At 44.6% G+C, this 16,929-nt stretch overlaps 1 protein-coding gene across 1 annotated transcript; it reads left to right on the top strand.

The window, feature by feature from the left end:
• Positions 1-7,834: 7,834 nt before the first annotated feature.
• Positions 7,835-10,287, top strand: CEBPA (CCAAT enhancer binding protein alpha). The gene has a single exon (XM_072422017.1). The coding sequence runs from the start codon at positions 7,950-7,952 to the stop codon at positions 8,817-8,819; it is 870 nt and encodes a 289-aa protein (XP_072278118.1). The 5' UTR covers positions 7,835-7,949; the 3' UTR covers positions 8,820-10,287.
• Positions 10,288-16,929: the final 6,642 nt, after the last annotated feature.

Genomic DNA, 16,929 nt, shown 5'->3' on the forward strand with positions numbered 1-16,929 from the left:
TCTCCTGTACAATGTCTGCAGTCTCTGACTGTCTCCTGTACCATGTCTGCAGTCTCTGACTGTCTCCTGTACCATGTCTGCAGTCTCTGACCGTCTCCTGTACTATGTCTGCAGTCTCTGACTGTCTCCTGTACCATGTCTGCAGTCTCTGACTGTCTCCTGTACCATGTCTGCAGTCTCTGACCGTCTCCTGTACAATGCCTGCAGTCTATAGAATAGGGACAGTTGAATGCTTTGTTTAATTGAAAAGAACTGAAAAGCCAATGACGGGCACAATTATCAGTAGGGACCCCGGTGCAGTTCACCCGAGGACTGTGAGCTGCCAGCAGGCCAAGGTAAACAGCCAGCAGAGATGTCCTGCGGGGCCACGGCCTCCTGCAAATAGAGGAGATACAGCATGAGATAACAGTGCATGCCGGATGGAGCATAAGAAGATAAGTGGGGTGCAGGGAGCCCCAGCGTAGTAAATCACATTATTTTATATGTTTGTAGGACAAAACCATATGAAGTGCCCCCTACCCCTCCACTAGGCCCGACGCGGAGCTGGCCATGACCTTGGTCTCTAAGATTGTGGAGGCTGTCTGTAGGAATTTGCCAGGTACTGATGGTGGGGATTTGCCTCCATTGGTGAAGTCAGGTACTGATGTTGCATGAGAAGACCTGGCTCACTATTCCAATTCATAACAAAGGGTGTTCAGTAGGGTTAAGGTCGGGCTCTGTGAGTTCCTCCACACTAAACTGGTGACCACATGTCTTTATGGAGTTGGCTTTGTACCCCGAGGTGCAGTCATGGGGAGACAGAAAAGGGTGTTAACCAAACCGTGAACACAAATTGTCTAAACCCAATCGTTTTGGACCAGGGTTCCTTAAGGTGTTTCTGAGCTCCAGGTCCAATGCCACTTGGCTGCTTGTGGCACAACACTGGTCATCTTTTTAGCTGCATATCAAGATTCTACTCTGACCACCACTGTAAGGGGAGGGGGGCTCTCACTGTTCTCAAATTATTATAGCAGGAGTTACCAAAAACCTACAGATTATTTCAAGGATTCCTCTGGGGTACAAAGGCTGCTCTAAAATGTCCATGCTTGCCATGGTACCCCTCACTGGACACAACTTAGCCCATTCAAAGAGTAGCCCATTGGAAGAGGAGCCCATTGGAAGAGGAGCGCATTGGAAGAGGAGTCCATTCCCTTTGGGCCATAAAAATCCATGCATGTCATGGTACTCCTGACTGGACACAACTGAGCCCATTGAAAGAGGAGCCTATTAGAAGAGGAGCGCATTGGGAGAGGAGCCCATTCCCTTTGGGCCATAAAAATCCATGCATGTCATTGTACTCCTCACTGGACACAACTGAGCCCATTGAAAGAGGAGCCTATTAGAAGAGGAGCTCATTGGGAAAGGAGCCCATTCCCTTTGGGCCATATAGAATATATTGCGTGTGAATGGGTTGGGTTTCTTGCCAAAGCATTGCAAATGAACCCAGAAAACGGTCAATGCAACTTAGAAACCGCTTGAAGCAAATTAGTCATAAGCAGGCGGCACCAATCAACGAAGAATCAACTAATTATAAGCGACTCAAGACAAAACAGAATCAACAAGAAAAAAAAGAACTTAAGCAGCTCAGAAGCAAGTCAAAGGCAAGCAGAATATTTATGACTGGCTTGCCCAAGTCAACTCCGGTGCCCAAGTACATGAACTCCTAAAAGCTGGGTAATGTTGGCCTTCCAATTGCGACTCCATTGCATAGATGGCATTTCCAGACAACCACCCAGCTGCAAGAGGGAAAAAGTTGCTCAGCAGGAGTTGCATGGGGCCCTGCGTGGGACATTGCAGCAGGTGAATCTTTCCCACATCTGCACCCAGAACACAACCTGTGCCGGATTATATGACAACGTTCTACAGGTGATTGCAGAAATGGATAGCCTGACCCTGAGTTGGGTTGTTATCACCTCGTCTCGTTGCACTTTCGGTCTCACGGTTCATGTCATTTCACTGCGCACAATTTTTTGGCACCATTTTAGCATTCTGAATATAAATAGATTAATCGAACCGGTTTTACCAGTAAATCTGCATTTCCAGAGAATCAAGCAATTAAAACTCTATTTAGTTGGGTGTCTGCTAAAGCAAACCTGAGAACCCCACTGATCTCACAGCCTGGGCGTCCAACAAGTGCAGCTGCTCTCTCAGGCCTGATGGGGGCGGCTTGGGGGGATCAGGGGGCAAATTTTGAGTCTGAGACACTGAGTTGGTATAAAAGCTCTTGAGTAAGCAAAGAAAAGACCAAGAGTTGTGCCAAATCATGGAGGTTCCAAAAAGTTGGTTCCCCCTTTGCAAAATACCGCCATGTTTAGCGGAGTTGCTTCCATGTGTCCTAGATTTGGGGGTGCACTGTGTTTTGGGAAATCTTTTTGGCTTCATTTAAAGAGCCCATTCATGCTAATGCCTCGCTGTAAAGCATGCGCTTCAGTTACTGCAATGCTGGTAAATGCACAAACTGTGGTGCATGGTAGTGCCATTCATCTTCAAGTGCCACTCCGTGCACTATATGGCAGCACAGACGCATGCCAAGCTCTGCATTAGGAAAATAAAGAGAAGGGGGGTGAAGTCTTTTTTTGCAATAAGGTGCTTCCAGTCTGTGCAAAGACAATAACGCATTATCACCCAACATGATTGAACCCTTTGGATTTTAAGGGACACAAAAATTCCAACCCCTCCCTTCCTGTTCAACAGCATCAAAAATGTACTGGAACTGGATCAGGAAAAAACATACAAATGGACCTTTAGCAGAGAGAAATGTCCAAACAGAATATTTCCAACCAACTTCTTTAAACCAATCATTCATCATTTTGATGTTTTTGATTGTCATTTGTACCCATTGGGTTGTCCTCAGGCTGGGCAGAGGACGATTTAGGGGGAACCTGTTCCAGGAAGAGCTGCAGGATATTGGAGTAGCCGCAGGTGGCTGCTCATCAGACAAGTCCTACTTAGTAGTCAGCAGGGGGGACACTGCGAGCCAATTAGGATGCTAATACTGAGTAAATATGTCACATGACCCCCATTATCACCCCCATTAACGCCTACATTAGGGCCTGTGTCTCTAAGTGGTGTTAATTTGTAAAAATTCAAAACAACCAGATCCAGATCTAGATATAGATACGTCTACTGCTCATCAGTCTCATCAGTTTGTTCAGGATTTGTAATATAATTCTACATTCAACTTGTGATCCCTTTTATTTGGAGGCAATTTGTGATCAGAAGTTTGGCTGACTTCATGAAGACTTAAAGTAGATATAAAATCTAATTGAATGACATTGGATTTTCTCTGTGTATTGTGCAGCACAAACAATTCCCAAAAAATGTTTTAATTCAGGAAGGATTTTTCCATTGGAGAGAATTGAACCGTAGTCTATGAGAGGTTTTTTTGCCTTCCTCTGGATCATCTTTGCCTATATGGTTCTCTTTGGAATATGCAGGTTTTCATTGTGTTGATTTCCCAAATGGTTGAACTTTTTTCAGCCTGACTATGTAACTATTTTTCCCCCCTTTCTCCTCCATCATAGTCCTGTTAATCTCCGTGCTGCCTCTTTCACCCCCTTTCCTATCTATGGCGTCCCGTTTGTCAGTTGTGCATGGTGATTCTGCACCAATTTTCAGAGCCCATTTTCCATTACATCGCCTTTCCTCCATAGGAGACCCAGCATATCCACATATACTGCTCCAGGATACCCTATGATGGGCCATGATTGTCACCCTAGGGCAGATCTGTAATCATTTGGGGTCTGGATGAATTAGTGGTGTATAGAAGATATGAAAGGAAGATAACAATGTTTGTGATTTCAGTTCATCTCACATGACGTGGCTGCAATATATAATTATTTTGGGTTGAGATATCTTTTCTGTGCAGCAAGACAAGTGAGACACCTGCGGCCCCTCCAGCACCCCTGGTGGTTGGATTTGGAAGCTCAGTGTTTGTTCATTGGCTTAGCCCTGACCCTCTGTTATCTGGCCAGTTACAGCAAGTCCTAAATCCTGTCTGGTAATGGCCCCCTGCGGTTATTGATGTCTCCCAGCAGTTGAGTCTCTCAGTTTTTAATTGACATGATCATTCACAATCAACATGGGTGAAAATTTGGCATCAGGATACAATGAATAACTAATGGATGCCACTGGTTTCTGAAGGAGAGCAGAATACCCCCAAATCCCATGCCCTCAATTTTGGAACAGAGCAGCTCATTTGTTCTATGGTTGCTCTACGCAATAAAAAATGTACAGTGAGAATTTTTGAGTGTGCACAAAGATTCACTACAAAGGTAAGCTAGGCATTCCGTAGGGCCCATTCACCTTTTTGCAGTACTGATGCGTTTCAAATGCTGGGGCCATGCGGTGCTGTGCATCATGGCAGCCCATTCATTTGCATGGACTGCCAATGCCCAAACAAATCCATGAATGTGCCATCAACACCCATCTAGTGCCATGCAATTACACTGACCACGTGCATTGGCTGCAATTCAGAACGGATGGAACTGCTTCATACAACTCACATTACTAGCTGTTTTGCACAAATGTGCATGTTTATGTGCAATTTAGTGTGAATAAGCCATGCATGCCCTATATTTATATTATGATGGTGCATTAATCCCTGGAGCCCTCAATGCACCCTAATGTGCCCAAAGAATCACATCGGTCATTTTGCTATTTCAATGTACGGCAGTTTGTTGCCATCACACTGGTACGTTGGAGAAATAAATGACAGTTTACTTATTAGTAAGGTGCCACAGAAATTGCAACACTGATAAACACATTCACCACCTGTGTATCTGCACATTCACCCAGCTGAGCCACCTATCCAGATGCTGAAATAATATAGATACAAGGGATAGGTGAGCGCCATTTGGGAGGGACAGGCAATGGCTTCTGTGGCCCTTGGCCAATCAAAAGAGAGTCGGGTTCAGATCCCAGAACCCGGAGCAGCAGAGATGGGCGCCTCACGGAGTCAGTGTGGTGACCCGGCCGATTCCAGAGAAGCCGATATAGGGATAGGTGAGCGCCATTTTACAGGGATAGATAATGGCTTCCATTGGCTTTGGATGATCAAAAAAGAGTTGGGCACCTGAACCTGGAGCAGCGGCGATGGGCACCTTGCAGTGTCCAGTGCGGCAACATGACCAATCCCATAGAAGTCTTCAGGGACTAATGTAACAGGCGATAATGTGTTGAAACAATATAGTCACATGATTTGGATGAGCGCCATTTGACAGAGATGGACAATGGCTTCCATCGGCTTCAGACGATCAAAAAAGAGTTGGGCACCTGAACCTGGAGCAGCGGCGATGGGCACCTTGGTTGTTCAAATGGGATTTAGATTCCCCGAACCCAGAGCAGCGGACATATGCAGAGCCCGGGACAGCAATAGATCCTGGAGAGGAAAGCTGGAACTATGTTGCCATAAAGAAACAAGGTGACAACGAATAAGATCAATTGACATGCAAGGAATTATGGATTTCCAATACGTTGTCACCATTACTTGTCACCATACACAGCGGGGTGCAGGATTGTGATGACACCTTCCTGGGGTACAGACTTGTTTCTGTTAATGTGTATCCTTCCCTATGTTCATTTTTATCTAATCCCTCCGCAGGGGTAATTGCCCCAAATTCCCATCCTGCAGGGCCGACCATAATTACCACCCCATGGAGTGAGAGATCTGCAATCCATTTACTGGATCTGATATATCAACATTCATTGGATCACCTGACAAATGAATTAGCGATCCTCATTCACCAGCAATGCATTCCTTATGGGACAAGATTGCCAGTCCGGCATGCAAGTCACAAAAAGAGGAACAAATTAAAGAGAACCTGTCATCATGTTTTCATAAGATAGGCAGCAGGTTCTGTCAGTGCAACATTTCCAGGTATTCTTTATCTTACAGAGATCACAGCACTCCCCTATCTATCTTCATCTGCTTTCCTCACCAGAAGGAAGGAGCCATCTTTGTTCAGCAATCATCCAGGGTTATTATTTACTTCCTGGACTGAAATGTCAGCCCAGAGATGACACAATCCTATAAATCTTCAGTCCGGTTCAGTTCTTGGTTGTGTTCACCAATCACTGGGTGGGGGAAGAAGAGACTGAGGAAATGCTTCTTCTTGCCTGCAGCAGACTGATAATGTCATCTCAGCCTAGGCAAAGTCACCGATTGCAGCTCAAGGATGTCTTTTAAATACCAAAACGTGAAGCTCATTTGTACAATGATATTGTAATGTTAGGGATTTGTATCAGGTTATGGACGATTTGAGTTCTCTGCGGCAGAAAGGAAGAAAAGATAGCCGGGGTATTTAAGTGCGGCAATGTATTGAGAATAAAAATCAAGCATGCATATATCTACAATGTAAACATATCAAGTAATGATTATTATTTCTTTGCACCTTTTCTTCCTGAGACATCCTATGATAAGTATTCAGTCCAATTATTGAACAAACTCTCCACCAAGTCCCCTGAGGAAGCCCAAAGAAGCGAAATGCCTGGGGACACGAGACGTTCATCTGTTATCATTTTATTAGGACTTTGTTGTCTAGTTCATTGGTCTTCCCACAACGGGAGCGACCAGCATTAATATTATTAATAAACAGGATTTATATAGCGCCAACATATTACGCAGCGCTGTACATTAAATATAGGTTGCAAATGACAGACAGTGACACAGGAGGAGAGGACTCTGCCCCGAAGCATTATTCGATATGTTTAAACTGTAGCTATATGCATGCTTGATTTTTTTTCTCATTACATTGCCGCACTTGAAATACCCCGGCTATCTTTTCTTCCTTTCTTTCATGATCTACCGCAGAGGTGCAATGGGCCTGATTTATTAAAGCTCTCCGAAGCTGCGAAGGATACACTTTCATCAGTGAAGCTGGGTGATCCAGCAAACCTGGAATTGAGTTCTTAAAAGTCATTTGTTAGCAAATGTTTTCAATCCTGGACTACATCTATTCCAGGTTTGCTGGATCACCCAGCTTCACTGATGAAAGTGTATCCTCTCCAGCCTTGGAGCGCTTTAATAAATCAGGCCCAATGAGTAATGTGTTGGGGCAGCACGGCGGCTCAGTGGTTAGTACTCCGGCCTTTGCAGCGCTGGGTTCCAGATTCCAATCTCAGCCAGGACTCTTAACTGCATGGAGTTTGTAGGTTCTCCCTGTGTTTGTGTCGGTTTCCTCCAGGTACTCTGGTTTCCTTCCACATCCCAAAAACATGCAGTTAGGGTAATTGGCTTCCCCCAAAATTGACCTTAGACTGTAATAATGACATGTGACTATGGTAGGGGCATTAGATTGTGAGCTCCTTTGAGGGACAGTTAGTGACATGATTATGAACTGTACAGCGCGGCGTAATATGTTGGCGCTATATAAATAAAATTGTAGAAGCATGCATATGTCTTTCAGGCATTACAATGTAAACTGATCATATAAAGCAAGTTGCCTTATTCTTGCGGTGGGAGCCCAGGGTGACCCCCATTCCTAATTCTGACTTCTGACTGTAATATCCATAACCTGTCCAATCAAAATGCAGCTTTTCTGTATCTATAGACCAAAGGGCAAGCTGCACTAAGATCAGTACAAACAGAGGCCAGGGCCATCCTAAGGGGCTCCCAAGGAAAGACATAAAACAAATAGAAAGGATCCAGAACATAAATGCAGAGAAAGAATTGCTGGGGGGAGATCAGCGCAGCAGAAGTTTGGATTGTAATCTCTCCGCAGTACACTTCAGCAGCCAGCAGGTGGCGCCTCTATCCTCATGCCTATATATAGAGTGACAGCGGCTCTCCCGCAGTCATTCGGCTGCAGTTGGCGTTGTCACCTGTTCGTCCATCGCTTGCACCGAGTCAGCCCGAGCTCACCCTGGATTCCCGGAGCTCGTCACCATGCTTGGCTGGCTATAGGAGCTCCATGGAGCTAGCCAACTTCTACGAGGTCGAATCCCGGCCATCCATGAGCGCCCAGCCTTCAGCCCAGCAGCACCCGGCTTATAGCTACAGGGAGCCGGCCGGGGAGGTGAGCGATCTGTGCGAGAACGAGAACTCCATAGACATCAGTGCCTACATCGATCCTGCAGCCTTCAACGACGAGTTCCTGGCCGATCTGTTCCATAACAGCAAGCAGGACCGAGCCAAGGCCACCATGGACTACCAGCAAGGGCTGGCAGGGGCCCCTGGGCACCCCCAGATGTATGGCTGCATGGCCACCTACATGGACAACAAGCTGGACAATGGCCTGAGGCCCCTAGTCATCAAACAGGAGCCCAGGGAAGAGGAGGAGGCCAACAGGGTATCTCTAGCTGCCCTCTACCCCCACCCTGCCAACCAGCACCTGCAGTACCAGGTGGCCCATTGTGCCCAGACTACTATGCACCTGCAACCAGGGCACCCGACTCCTCCACCCACCCCAGTGCCAAGTCCTCACCACCTTCCCCATCACCACCATCACCACCAGCTGCAGGCGTCCAAGGGCATGTCCTCCTCGTCTTCCACCTCTTCTTCATCTTCAGAGAGCAGAGGCAAGTCCAAAAAATGGGTGGACAAAAGCAGCACCGAGTACAGGGTGAGGAGGGAGAGGAATAACATAGCGGTCAGGAAGAGCAGGGACAAAGCTAAGATAAGAAACGCTGAGACCCAACAGAAGGTCGTTGAGTTGTCCAACGAGAACGATAAGTTGAGGAAGCGAGTGGAACAACTCAGCAGAGAGTTGGAGACCCTCAGGGGCATCTTCAGGCAACTTCCCGAGAGCTCCCTGGTCAAAGTGATGGGCAACTGTGCATGAGGGCCAACCCCAAATCTCCTGTGGATCCACCAGAAGTGATAAGGACACTTCCACCAACTTGGATCCCACCATGTGTTGTGCCAGAACATTGGACGCTCGCCGTTGTTCCTTTTTTGTGGTGGTGACCACGCTGCAAGTCAATTCTTGCCAAATTCTCACAGCCCGGTGCTAATGCAGTAGTGGTGAGCCTCCGTCAGAACCTATTGTACTTTTTATTATCATGGTCCATGTTTTTTTTTTTTTATTCTCAAAAAGTTTTAATAACTTCTATGCAACCTGAGGCCGGTCAGACGATAAATGTTTTATAAAGTTTTCTGCCACTCAATGGCATTTAGAGGGGTAAACAAGATCACATGACCCCAAGCCCTGTAGGTCATAGGACCGGTTCGGGTAACTTTTTCGGTTGCGTTGGAACCACAAAGTCCAGTGTGTCCTATCATTGCTGCACATGCTGGAATTTTGGTGCCGACCCAACGGGTGGCTTTGGGTTGTTGAAGTGTCTTGTGATTGGCTATAACTGCGCACCTTTTACCTTTTTGAAGTGCCTTCTTCTCATCACGGTTCGGTGTATCTGTTACTGTATTTCTTGCTTGGTGCAGCTCAAGTCACCAGACACAAATCTATCGGGAAGATGCAGCTTTGGGTTTTTGGAGCAGATTTGGACTTCCTTATATATTTATAGAAAATTCACTTTTTTCAGGATCGGCCCTTGCTTTCACTTGCAGAGACGATCGGCGTGCCAAAAGACATTTTTTTTTATTTTATCGAACGCACAAAACGTATTTAATGACTTGAGTGTAATAAGAAGCTGCATTGTGGGGTAAAGGGAATTGTGTGTGACCCTCACATTATCATACTGTAATACAGAAAAACATAATAAGGCATTTTATATATAATAAAAAAAAGTTGTCTACCTTTACCGAGCTGCTATTGGCTGATTGCATTGCGCCTTTTAATCTCTTGTATATATCGGCTTTGGCAGATTAAAGTGGACCCGGTCAAATGTGAATCAAAACAAATTGCAGTTTTTTTAAGCTTTGAACATTTCTTGTTGGATCATATTCTTGCCAAATAATATTTTTATTATTATCACCTGTTGCAGAGGTCGCAGGTCCGCTGTGGGGGCAAATATGGACGCACCCCCGCCCCCTCCGAAGCCCTAACACCCCACTAACCAGTACCCGTGCCTTATGATTGTATGCAGAGCACAGCTTCATTAACCCTTCACTTTTATTTTAACCCCTTAACTCTCCTTTGCTGCTGGGACAAATTTACGGCCCCCCAAATTTTTTTAAGAATTTATTATTCCCCTTTTTTTTCCCCGAAAAGCTTTAAGAGTTAATTTTATTTGTTGAAAAAAAAAGTTTTTATTCTTTTTATTTGTTATTAATTATAATTGTGAAACACAATGGCATATGTTTTCAGTTTTTATTTTCAATATAAATAAAGAATATACACTGTAAAGTTATCAGTTTGTGTGTCGGGTTTTTTAATTAGGGGAAAATGTTACGTTATAAATATATATTGTGTGATTCCTGTGTTTCAGGCAAGTTTCTGCTGATTCCTAAAGAATGTAAAGGGTCAGTCCTTGCAAAACCTGCGGGTGTCATTCTCTGGCTTTTGTCGCTGGGGAGTCTCACTTTTCCTGTTGCAGTAAATCATTCCTCTTGCTGCTTTCTCTGTAATAGATAAAAAATGAAAAACCCAACTGGGAAATGAGGCTGCTCTGTGTAATTCTGCAATAAGTGGGCGGAGCTGGGAACGCGGGAGCAGAGTCCTCACCCCTGCAGTCCTAACGAGCTAAGTCAACCAGTGGCTGGGATTTTACTTGTTTGCATTTGGAGTGACCATTTAAGACAGGGGAGTCAAACTCAAGTACACAGAGGACCGCAATTAAAAAATTAAACCAAGTCGGAGGCTAAACCTGAAATTTATTGAAAAAATTGAGGACGTTTACTACTTTATCCATAACTAACTAAAACAAACCCCTCTACACACACTTTAGGGTTGGAAAGACTAATTTCTATCTATCTATGCAGCCTGTGTGTTGTTCATCCTCTCAAATCACAAGTTTGTCTGACACTAAATATTACACTATGCAGTCTCTAATGGATTGAAACAAACACAATGTCCCTGGTAGTCAGGCACCATGTGATCATTGCCTAGGCTTTGTGTCACATGATGGGTGTACAGGAATAATGTCTATGTATTGAAAATGATGATGTAGTTCATTTTCAGAATTCTTTGAGGGGCCAAAAAAAAGGACTTTGAGGGCCAGATTTGGCCCACGGGCCAGAATTTGACGCCCCCCTGCTTTAAGGTTTGAGAAAAAAAAATAAGGAGCCATTCAGTCCAGTTTAAAATTCACTTGCAGGAAAGCTATGGCCATAATAAATCTGCACCCCAGACATGGACGGATTTAGATAAAATGGGGCCCTGGGTAACTATGAGGTGAGGGCTCCAAATGAACAGGATTCCAGCTACCTGCACCCCTGCCATTTCAGTTGGGGCCCTGGAGAACATGGGGGCCTTGGGCATTGGCCAATTGGCCTCCCTTAACCAGCCCTGACCCCAGGATGTAGGTGCGTCAGACTATCGGCCCTTTGGCTGGGCACATTGGTGCAGTGACACACATGGGATCACACATACAACGCCCCCTCTTTGGCTGCTACATAAAAGGTTATGCAAAGAAGCGAGGGGAGTGATGGAGGAAATACTGAGTAATATATAAGGTATATTGGAATTTAAATTTCATTTAACAATGATTGGAACAGTCTAGGTGCCCATGGAAGCTGGAGGGCCCTTTCTGGGCACCTGAAACCCCCTCCCCCTTCCCACACACCCCTTCATAGCCTTAATTCAGATGGACCCAATAAGCATTAACAAGAAAGGGTGCAGGTCACCCTGCAATCCCAACCCCCCGTAAACCTCAATACACCTGGGCTGATCACATGACTAATGCCGAGGCAATGCAGCAGGATTATTGGTGAGACAGACACTCCATGTTTTTAATGATCAGGAATCTCAGTGCGGTCTGGTAATCCCTCCATTATCCTTATCCTCCCAGTCTATGCTTGTATAATATATCACATGATGTATCAATTTCTGGGACTGAATGGCAACAACTATGTATCACTTTTCGGATGCCCCGGTGCATTGTGGGTATGTGAACATTTGTTCCTGAACATGGGGCCCCATAATGAGCAAATCTAAAATGAGTCCACACTGACTTTAGCTGTGCAAACACAAATCATATTTTATTAGTACGCTGGAATCGGATTGGTTGGCCGGCTTGACTATTGCTGTGGGAGAGGGCTTGATTATTATAGGCCACTTAGGAATATCTAATATGTCCTCATTATGGTACTTCCTGTAATAGGGTGACAACGCTCCTTCCTTGTCCCCTCCTGTGCTCCTGCATTACCATCATCATGTCTGCCCCTGGCATAGGCTACAACTGCCATGCTGGCATACATTGCACAAGCATGGTTCACCATTGGCACCATTAATAAACGATGTGTAGCCAACATCCACATAGCCCTCAGGCTGAAGAATAGGACTTACAGAGATTTGGAGCTGCAATGGGGAGATTTCTCCTCTGTATGGGTGGCATGTTGTCATCAGGACAGGAAGTAAGAGAAAATCTCCCCAATGGGGCCACAGAGAGACATACACTGAAGATAGAGACGTAGTTATAAAGGGACTAAGAGAAAAAACAAGTAAGCCTGCTTCGTGCCCAGCCTGATAATATGTTTTACTCTCGTAGGAAAAGGATAGAAGCAAAACAGGAGGCTTTTATAGTGGCACCTAAACACAGATACAGATTTCTTTTTTGTTAAACTTTATTCTATTCCAAAAATAATTGATTGAAAGTTCATACAAAAGATATTAAAAAACTATCTATGGTTGCACGTATACCAAGATACACAAGTTTGATAAGTCTGAATAATAATTGAATGATATAGTCATATGTCCCCGACGCGTTTCACCCTTTAGTTGGGCTTCCTCAGGGGGTATGGAGGATATTACGTACAGACCTAATTTATAGGAGCTTAGAATGCAATGCAAATCGGGATTTTCTGATGTGCACTTTAAAAACAAAGGCAAGCAAACATTGACCCGTAACAAGCATGCCAGCAAAAGCAACGCAATCTGCAATAATGGAAGAAATTGGGTCGCTGACATTGTCCATGGATCAACATGTCAGCCAGGCAACCAATGGAAAGGCCAGAAGTTATATACAAATTCCTCTCCAGCCAAATATGTTTCTTCTTTTATACACCTTCTGTTATTACTGTGCGTGACCCCGCAGGGAAGGTTCCCCCACTTCCTCTGTGGTCACCAGGACAGGAAGTGAAGGAAGATCTCAGTGGGGACAAAGGTTGCAGTAAAAGCACAACAGAGGCTCTAATACCTCCTCACTCCATCCAACACTTATCAGTCCAGGTCACAGTTATGTCTGAAATATATTGGAGATAGGTTTATGCTTTATATTTTATTATATCTTTCATGACATCATGTGGTCACCAGATCATGCTATGGAGCAGAAGAGGGAGGTTGCACTGCAGAAAAGTTTGTAAGAGAAGCAGCACTGCGAATAGCCTGCTGAATTCAAAGTATAAAAGTCTATCTGATGATCTGCGTTAATCCCGGGTGGGCTGATGATTGGGGTAACATTGTCAGGTTATATGGGGGAGCTAATACTCAAGATAAAAGGGCCAAATTGCCCCCTTGTATGTGCTGTGAATTACATTGGCAGCATGGGTTGCAGGCTCCATTGCCCCCTCTTGTGCACCCATGGCCCAGACCAGGAAACAAAAGGTGCTGGACACCCTTGGGGGCAATAGAAGAATTTGTCTTTGGGTCCAGTTGGATTGGAAATCCTTTTACCCCCAATTTGCCTAATTCATAATAAAAAAGCTGAAAAGTCCACCAGACCCATGAGGGCCGGCATAGAGGACCCATGGCCAGATTTCATGTCCAGTAAATAATTGGCCTCCTTCCAGTGAGTCCAGGACAGGCCGGTCCCTTATCTCTCAATGTTTTTAACTTGGAACAGAACAGAGTAGGTGGTTAAATTCTGATTGGCTGAGCAAAGTCCAGGGTCACCCAGTATTGAGCAGCAGAGTACTCAGGAAGTGCTGCCTCTGTCTTCTTACATAAAGTGACAGCTTGGAAGTTACCCAATACATTTCCCATCATTGGCCAGGAAGTGCCGAGTACCCGATACATCGCTGTCTGTTCCCTTTTATCTGCCCTTACCGGAAAGATCCACAAGTGTGAGAAAAGGGGCAGATAATATAAGGGGGGCATTAGAAAAGCACAGCAGGAAGCTTCCATACATGGTGGGAGAGGAGGTGTACCCCTAAAATTATACAAGGACCTATCCTACCAGACTGCCCCCCACAATGCCAAACAAACCAAAACATAATCATTCCTTATTACTAGGACAACTTCACAATGTATTACCAATCAGCTGATCTGAGTTTGATGGGATAAATGGAGAGAAAGAAAGGGAAGGGGGCAAAATAAGAGAAGAGAGAGAAAGGAGAGGGGAGGAAATATATATAGAGAGGAAGAAAAAGGGGGAAATGATATGGGGGGCAGAGAGAGAAGAGAGAGGAAGGGGGAGATGGAGGAGAGAGAAGACACAAAGAGAGATATAAGAGGGGAGAGGGAGAAAGAGAAGGGGAAATGGAAAAGTGGAGGAGAAAAGAGAGAGAAGGAGGAAGGAAGAGGATAATGGAAGGGGGAAAATGGAGAGAAAGGAAGAGAAGAGAAATGGGAAAGGATATTGAGGGAGGAAGGTGAGGGAAGATGAAGGAGAGAGAAATAAGGAAAGAGGGAGAGAGAAGATAGGAGTGGGGGAGGAAGGTAGAAGAGGGAGAAATAGGAGAGAAGAGAAGGAAAGGGGGAAGAAAAAAAGAGAGAAAGGGGCTGGGGGAGGAGGGGGGGGAGAATAAAGAAAGAGAAAATGAAATAAGAGAGAGAAGGAAAGGGGGAGGGAAAAAGAGAGGGATAAGAGAGAAAAAAGAGGCTGGGGAGAGGAGAGGAGAGAGGGGGAGTCAACACAGAGAAAGAAGAAAGAGGAGAGAGGAGGAAAGAGGGGGAGAGAAGGCAGAATAGACAGAAGGGGAGAGGTGAGGAGTGAGAGTGAAAGAGAGGGCAGAAGAGAAAAGAGAGAAAAGGGAGAGAAGAGGGAAGAAAGGAGAGACTGGAATGAGAGGAGTTAGAAAAGGGAGGAGGTGGAGAGAGAGAGAGAGAGAAGGAAGGAAAGAAAGAGAGAAAGAGAGAAAGAAAGAAAGAAAGAAAGAAAGAAAGAAAGAAAGAAAGAAAGAAAGAAAGAAAGAAAGAAAGAAAGAAAGAAAGAGAGAGAGAGAGAGAGAGAGAAAGAAAGAGAGAGAGAGAGAGAGAAAGAAAGAGAGAGAGAGAGAGAAAGAAAGAGAGAGAGAGAGAGAGAGAAAGAAAGAAAGAAAGAAAGGAAGATGAAATAAGAGAGAGAAGGAAATGGGAGTGGAAAGAGTGAGGAGTAATAGTGTAGAAAGTGGTTGGGTAGAAGAAGGAAAGGATAGAGGAGAGAGTGACAGAGAGAAAGTGAAGGAGTGAGAGGAGAATGGAGGGGACACAATTGTGCCATAGATCAGTCACAGAAGACAATTCCTGTATGTGATATGTAGGTTAGGACAATGTGTTCTGTACACCCCGGCTGTGTCGTCATACATTTCGCTGATTTTCCCAACACGTGCAGAATACATGAACATAGAAATACATGATTTATAATTACCGCTCCCATTGTTGTGCTGTATTGCATTATGCTGCATCTTTTAGAGGGCTGAACTCCAATTTAAAACTCAAAGTAATTCTAACTGAACCATTTTTAACAAATTTCATTAATAAAAATAAAACTATTTCCAAAATTATTGTTGGTGCCGATCAACAAAATGTACACTCCAGTGCGCGGGGCTCTCATAACCTCTGGGTGCCAGCACTGTCATTGGGGTTATTATTATTAATAAACAGGATTTATATAGCGCCAACATATCACGCAGCGCTGTACAATAAATAGGAGTTGCAAATGACAGACAGATACAGACAGTGACACAGGAGGAGGAGAGGACTCTGACCCAAAGAGCTTACAATCTAGGATTTGAAAAACCTTAGCAGGGTTGCTACAAAATTGGAGTCTTTGGGAAAGCCCCATTTTTTCTTTCAGCCAATTGGAATCGATTTCAGCTGATCCCTACTCCGTCATCCAATCATTTTGATCTTCACATCAACAAAAATAATTCTTCTTCTGCATTTTAAAATAAATAACATTTTTTTTTAGGTCAAACATAAAACAGAAATGGACAGGATGCCAAGTTTCCTGTTGTGGATGTGGGCAGCGCTCCTGTAAATCCAACAACTGTTTTGTTTTTTAACTTTTTGAGTATAAAAAATTTTCATTTGAATGAATGACAACAAAAACCCGGATGTGTTCCTGAATATGATAAGGATGTAAATAATTGGCGATATGATATTGGTGAATGATCGGGCAGCCCATCAGGGAACCCGACCATCGATTCTCAGGCACAGGTTGGCGTGATTAGGAACTGGCAGCGATGCCAACCTTAAAAAAAGATTTTATAGTTGAGGAAACAGGAAAAACGAGTCAGTCGGCCAATTCACCCAACCCAGCGCAGCCGTGTATGAAATGACATAATGTACCTATTGAGGAGCTGTAATTAATACATTTAATTACCCCTATCTGGATGAAAAATCTTTCCCTGCACCAGCGACTGATCGAAAATCATTGGTTCTGTTTACTGAGTAACCGATAGGACGCTGAGTCACAGCAATAATTAGCTGATAATAAAATCCCGCAGAATGAGCCAAAAAGAGGAGCCGACCTGCGGGGCCAACACAGACCTGCGCATGTACAGAGATGGGAACGGTATTCTGGGGAGAAATGAAAACGTTTCCTAGAATTTCACCAATTTCTTAAAGTGCTTTGGAGTCAATGAAGGGGTGAAATTTAGGTGGTTTTTGGTGGCTTGGTGTAAAAATCGGGGGTCAGAGAAGTTCCGTGCATGGGAGATGGTCAGAGACTGCGGACATTGTACAGGAGATG

This window comes from Pyxicephalus adspersus, chromosome 9 (assembly GCF_032062135.1).
Source record: "Pyxicephalus adspersus chromosome 9, UCB_Pads_2.0, whole genome shotgun sequence".
NCBI lineage: Eukaryota > Metazoa > Chordata > Amphibia > Anura > Pyxicephalidae > Pyxicephalus > Pyxicephalus adspersus.